The 6438-nt window shown below is 37.7% G+C and overlaps 1 protein-coding gene across 1 annotated transcript; it reads right to left on the bottom strand.

The window, feature by feature from the left end:
- Positions 1 to 741: 741 nt before the first annotated feature.
- Positions 742 to 6021, bottom strand: LOC103386451 (DNA damage-regulated autophagy modulator protein 2). The gene is given in 9 exon segments (XM_008320713.3): positions 742 to 2724; positions 3051 to 3143; positions 3248 to 3330; positions 3455 to 3632; positions 3721 to 3793; positions 3795 to 3861; positions 4621 to 4688; positions 5000 to 5165; positions 5795 to 6021. Coding segments are annotated over 8 exon segments (828 nt in total). The 5' UTR covers positions 5131 to 5165; positions 5795 to 6021; the 3' UTR covers positions 742 to 2589.
- Between the last annotated feature and the right edge of the window lie 417 nt (positions 6022 to 6438).

Raw genomic sequence — 6438 nt, 5'->3', positions numbered from 1 at the left:
TGAGGTGTTTTGGAGAGCGTCCGCCTCCGTGTGTGGCCTCGTCCACCGATGCCTTACTAATCTCTCAGTGAATGTGTCTGAGAACTGGAAAAATTGCACATAGGACTTTAACTTGGGGATTTTTTTAAAGAAGAATTTCTGGATGGAGGTGAGAGGTTTGACAAATCACTTTATGGCATTTATGGCAATCACACTGCTGTTCTGCATGTACTTGTGCCATAGCTCCCAGCAGAACACAAACATGAGGAAAAAACGTGATGTGGTGTGTCCGACTGTAGTGAACAGCTTTGTTGTGTGTTGGTTCCAAATGTTTGAATCACTGTTCGTATGTCTAATCCAGAGAATGTGCAAGAGAATGTCTGAATGTATTTATGATAAATGAAATTCCACCAGTTAAAGCTATTATTTGCATAGACAAACCAATATGATCATAATTTAAATACACTTCCCAGCCATTTAGACTGACTTTGAAGGTCAGTGGATCATTTATAATCCACTTTAACACAGGACAATAAATACTCCAATAGTTTCTGAAAACCTGTATAGAATAAACACAAAACCTTTTTTTTTAAATTAAGTATAGTTAAAGAGTAAAGTTTTTTCCTTGCCATTTAAATAGAACTGTCCCTTTAATGACCATCTACTGCTCTGATGAATTGATGTTTTGATCCCAGATGTTGTTTATGAACGCAGGGGTTCGAAAATGTATGAACAAAGCTGCTGCTTAGTAATTTATTGTGAGAACTGTGTACATAATGTAAACAAGCCATTGATTCTGGTTATGGTTTAAAGTGAACTTGTAGTTTTGAGTACATGAAGAAGACGGGGCTAAACACACAAGTTTCTGTTGTGCAGAGAATGTGATGATTGTGATCAGACCCTTGCGTTTGGACAGTTGATTTTAATAATTGTTTAATTTGGTGGTAAAGGTTTCCATCTTTTTCAGAATTATTCAATGGCTGAAACTGAATAATATTCACTTTCCATAACAAAAATAAAATAGTTTTATGAAGGAAATACAGTTTGTGACATATTTGCTTCCAATGGAGTGACTTTTCATGTTGTTCTACTAAATAGAGAATAAAAAAAAATCACATTGAGTTTGAGCTGCATTTAACAAGAAGTAGAGTCTTTTATATCGTTTTGTTTTTTTTAATGAATAGTTATAATAATGATAGTCCCCTCCAACAGTAATAAAGTATAAACCCAGACGTGTATAATAATGCAGATGTTGGAAAAAAAATTGATCATTTGATGAAATTGAAACAAAAAGGGCTAGAAGTGACCTTAAATATTGACCCACATTTTCATCAGCTTCATCAAGACAAAACTGATCGTGCTATTTAAACAAAAAGACACAAGCACAGCAATAATGCTACCTTGATGAACATAGCCATAAGGTCTAAGGACTAGTTTGATAAAAATAAATTGGCTTCAACTAATCTGGATTAAAAAAAAAACAACTCCCTGAGGTTCTATAAAATGCAACAAAAAAAAGGGCATGAATATTAGGCAGAAAATCTGTCAGGTTCTCTGGATCCAATTAATCTGATATCAAGTACAAAGAACGTAAAAGTGTTATACTGTATATACTGTACTTTTTACGCTAACATTTTTACTTAAAACTTTAATTTTTTTTTGGTTCAGTTTAACACATCAGTGTCAACATCCACATCCAAACCATTAAATACTAAAATCATAAGAAAACCAGCTTCTGCCCTGGGTAGCAGCAGGGTTGTAGCCAGAGAACATATACATAAAATGGACACTGCTACACCTTAAAATGTTGCAACTCTATCAACTCAAGTTTGGACTTTGCACAAAGAAAGACCCCTGTAATGCATTATGAAACATTTTCCTCTAAATAGGTTTATGATTTATACAATTTTAATTATTTTCTAATGAAAGGGATGAAAGTTGTTGTGATTAGTTAGGGAATAGGGAAGCTCAGAATTGCTGTGACCATTTACATAAAAATAGTCCATGGCCAAACCACATGTTAAGGTAGTGACGGGCTTCTGACAAGTTACATTCAAAAACACATTTTAGACAGCTTTTAATATTTATGTGTTTGAATTTTTCCACACATTTTACTATGTCTGCTGTTGCTAAATTAAAATGTTTTTTTTACAGTGTTAAAATTCCACATTGTGGAAAATGTAGTAAATGCCATAAGAACAGCAGAGTTCCTAAACATGGGCTACTCTTGAGCCTAGAAATTTAGAAAACTTAATGTATATTTATATCTTGTTTTTGAAAAATAAGGATTTACTTTATATTGAACTTTTTCCACACCTGAGGTTTTAAAAACCCCTTCACCAAAATAAGTGGCTTTTTGAAAACTGTTTATATGTACAGTATATTTAACAACTACTGTCAAGTAATCAGTTGATTCACTATCATAAATTCTGGTTTATGCTATTAATTACCATGATGTCACTGATAGAAACTTGGAAGGGATTTTAATTGGTGTAAAATTACCCACTAGATGGCAGTAATGCCATTGAAGCCCATAGAAGAAAATGCTTATGGTATAAAACCTGTATGTTTGTGTATTTTGTCAGTTCTTGTCTGATACTCATTTGTTGGTCAGATTCCTCCTGAGAGCAGTGGAGAAGATTCAGATGCTTCACGTTTGTGTTGTCGTGTCGCCGCAGCGCCTCCATGTGGACAATCGTACAGGTGTGCGCTCTGCAGATTTACCTCTGCTCGCAGGTTAATTTTCTACGATAGAAAAACATTGCATTAGTGATTTTGAAATATAGACATAAAAAAATGTAAATAAAGTGTCTAATTTTTAGAATAAAGATTTTTTTGCCTATTTTTCTAATTGGACAGTAACAACTCTGTTCCTTCTTACATGGAGCTAACTTCTCTATCATGAAGTCACCAGAACTCTTTTTCTTTTTTTAAATGACATCTACCTGCACAACATGGATAAAAAAGTGTTTGTGTGGATTTAGAACAGAAGGTCTTCGCTCAGACCTCTGGGTAATACATTTCTGAATATGTGAAAGGAGCAGTTTTCTTAAAAACACCAGAATAAATACCTGAAAATCTCTGATGTAAGTGAGGAAGAAGCTGATGAAGGAAAAGGCCAGAGACCATTCAGACACGGTACTGATGATATGAGCTGTGTAACCCTGGAAAAACACAGAAATATAGGAGTTTGAGTACCGGTAATTATTAAACACAGTTGATTGTTGATCAGATTTCCACATGCTCATAATGTACTACAAGTACTGACCACTTCTCCTGGTGTCCAGTGCAGTTTGTGAGGCAGGTCCTCTCCTGGTAGACTGCTGTACATGATGACTGACGATATGAACACTGACGGGTTTTTAAGGATCACAGCACAAAACACATCAGGTCATGTGATCACCCATGTGTCAAACCCTAGAATGTGTTTTTATTTCAGCAGGGTTGTGTCAACTCTGTCTCTGTGGAAGGATACTGCTGATGATGCTACTCATGGTCCAGACACCGACCCCCAGGCGGATCAGGTAGATGCTTTTGCTGTTGATGTGAGGCTGCATCTTGGATGAGATCAGCGTCTGAACCACGATGTAAAGAGCTCCGACCCCGAAGGTCAGCACCGCGCCCACCAGGTGCATGGAGAACAGGGTGGTCTTCTGAAACACAAACAATGACACGAGGGTCTCAGTGAGCTCTCTGTCAACACTGTCCACACTGTACCAGACCAGGACCAACATCTGTCACCTGGAAGTTGGCAACCACACACATTCCTAAGGAGCTGATCCAGCCCAGCAGCAGGCCATAGCGGCTCCCGATGGAGGGTGACTTCGTCTGCAGTAGTCAGAGCCTCAACCTGTTTGTAACGGACGTACACTGTTGCCATTCCTGCAAACATTGTGTGTCAGAGCAGTTAGACTTTGATTCTAGGGCTATTGTTGAGGACTTTATTTTAAACACTGTCAGATGGTAAAATTACAAATTAATGCAACTCAAATACTGTGGGACAATTAAAAAAATATCCATCCATCCATCCATCCATCCATTTTCATCCGCTTATCCGTTACCGGGTCGCGGGGGCAGCAGTCGCCACCCAAATCACATTGCACCGTACCAACCCCTCAAACCTTCCTGCAGGTGGTGAGTCCACTGGAAGGTACCAACTGCCCTAACTGGGATTCGAACTAAAAAAATATTAAAACTAAAATTAAAAAAAGTTTTTCTGAGCTATCTGACCCCGCCCCCCACTTTGGGAAACACTGATCTTAGGTGATAAAAAAAATAATAAAAACTTTCGGTTTCTTATTGGCGCCACAATAGAGAAATTTACAGCGTGAATCTTTGCAACTGACACGGGCCGCAACAGGGGGCGCCATTAGGGATATGTGGTATCTGGAAACCACTAATCTAATCTGTCAGCTGACTACAGGGAGGACTTTACAGAAGCTTTATTGACTAATCAAATCTGATAAAGTGGATACAATAAAGGAATAATGGCAACAAAATGAATAAAATCCACAATTTATACTGTATATTATACTGTATTTAACACATCTGTAAACACTAAAATATGATAAAATGTTTATTTGACAATTCATTGACCCTACAAAATTGTGTGGGAGTCATGTGTGTATGAGTGTACTTCACCTAAGAAGGCCGACACATCCAACATGATGCCAAACACACACCTTTCTGGTGCCATGGTTCCAGTGTCACTGAAACACAACAGAGGTGGAGATGTTTGGCTCAATGAAGAAAACAGAAAATACACCATGTTTATAAAATATAAAAACAAAAAGTCAGACACAAACAGTGACATTCAATAACAAGGTTTGATGAACAACCACAAGTTCAGCTAATGTCTATTAATTAGTAGTGACTGTGAATATTCTCTGCTTTTGCGTTCTGAATTTTGTATCTTGCCTAATTCAATAACTACTGGTTGAACATATTTGTTATGAAAGTACAAGTGGTTACTTGTAGTAGTGCGTGTGTGTTTTGTGTGTATGTGCGTCCCGACTCTCACCTGATGTAGGGAACCAGAGGATCCACATGTCTGAGCAGCACCGCTGTGACATAAGCAAAGACAAAGGAGGCTGCTGTCCAGATGACCAGAGCCACAGGCAGGAAGCACAGACCCTGCTGGAACCACCACATGGTCTCTGGACTGAGTGTGTGTTGCTGTAAAAACCCTGTGAAAAACAAAAACAGTGACAAACACAACCCTCACTCTACAGCCACTGTCAATCATCATCACTTACTTTATTCAATATAACATTGTGATTATGTTCAATGTTGTGACTTCCATGTGGTTTAAAGAGGTATTGCACTCTGTTGTGTAGAGTTAAACAAGGTGATTTGATTTAACTGTACTGAACTTAGGGAGTTAAGGAAAATTCCTGTCATCACCAGTAAGGAAGTCACCATTCAAGTTATATTTCTATTCCACTTAACTAAACATCCTCATGTCATGTAACCTACTCCAACCTTAACTTACCACTAACACTAACCCTGAACCCTAACCGTAGAACCTTAAACAAGATAATTCAGTCAGTAAGTATATGTAAGTGTCGTCATAAGGACAAAACGTCATCACGACCAAATCTACTCTAACATTATAATTTATGGAACAAACACACAAACCAATTATACACGAACAACATCTATACAAACGACAGTAGCTCTCTGCTTGATTTATTTTAACTACAACTCAGACTATTTACAAGTTCTGGGTCATAACAAATTCACTTTTTTTATACCCAACTTTAGAGGAGCCACTTCTGTAAAAAGTCAGCAGACGCTTCAATGTAATGACACTCACGTTACTGGAATGTTCTGATGAACATAATCTGGCAACAGCAGCACCAAAGTTCAGACGACCTGTTTAAGCCGAACACCGAACAGGTTACAACGGTTAAATGTCATTAGTTATCCACAAAACGTTAAAATACTAAAAGCGCCATTTATAAAAGCGAATTTCACTCTAATATGACGGAACTAGTATCAGGGTTTGCTACAGGAGCCAGTGCGCATGCGTTTGTCATTAGCAGAACGAAAGGGGAATTTAGTCCACAGTCTTGTCTCGCAGGACAAACTGCGATATAGCGGCCACAGCCGGTATTGCAGTTCCTTAAAGCTTATCAACACCAGAAAATATTTACACAAGAAGTGAAAGGGTTTGGCATTTTAACATCACTGATCGTTTCTGATTTATTGGTTTTGTTTCACTTGGGCTTTACATCTTCTAACTGCTACTTCTACTAGCGTCTATAGTGTGTAATATGTTGTATTTCAAGACTGTAAACTCAGTGTGAAAAGCATTGATGGTCTCAGAGCATGGTAGATGTGGAAGCAGAATGAGCAACAGATCAGGTCAAAGAAACAAGTTTTATTAATGGTCAGGATCAGAGTTTGATCTGATTTTCATCAGTTAACATCTTAAAAATGGTGATGTCATCAGGTGAC

This window comes from Cynoglossus semilaevis, chromosome 11 (assembly GCF_000523025.1).
Source record: "Cynoglossus semilaevis isolate Cse_v1.0 chromosome 11, Cse_v1.0, whole genome shotgun sequence".
NCBI classification, from domain to species: domain Eukaryota; kingdom Metazoa; phylum Chordata; class Actinopteri; order Pleuronectiformes; family Cynoglossidae; genus Cynoglossus; species Cynoglossus semilaevis.
Note: the sequence above shows the minus strand (reverse complement) of the source record. Positions and strands in the feature narration are given on the sequence as shown.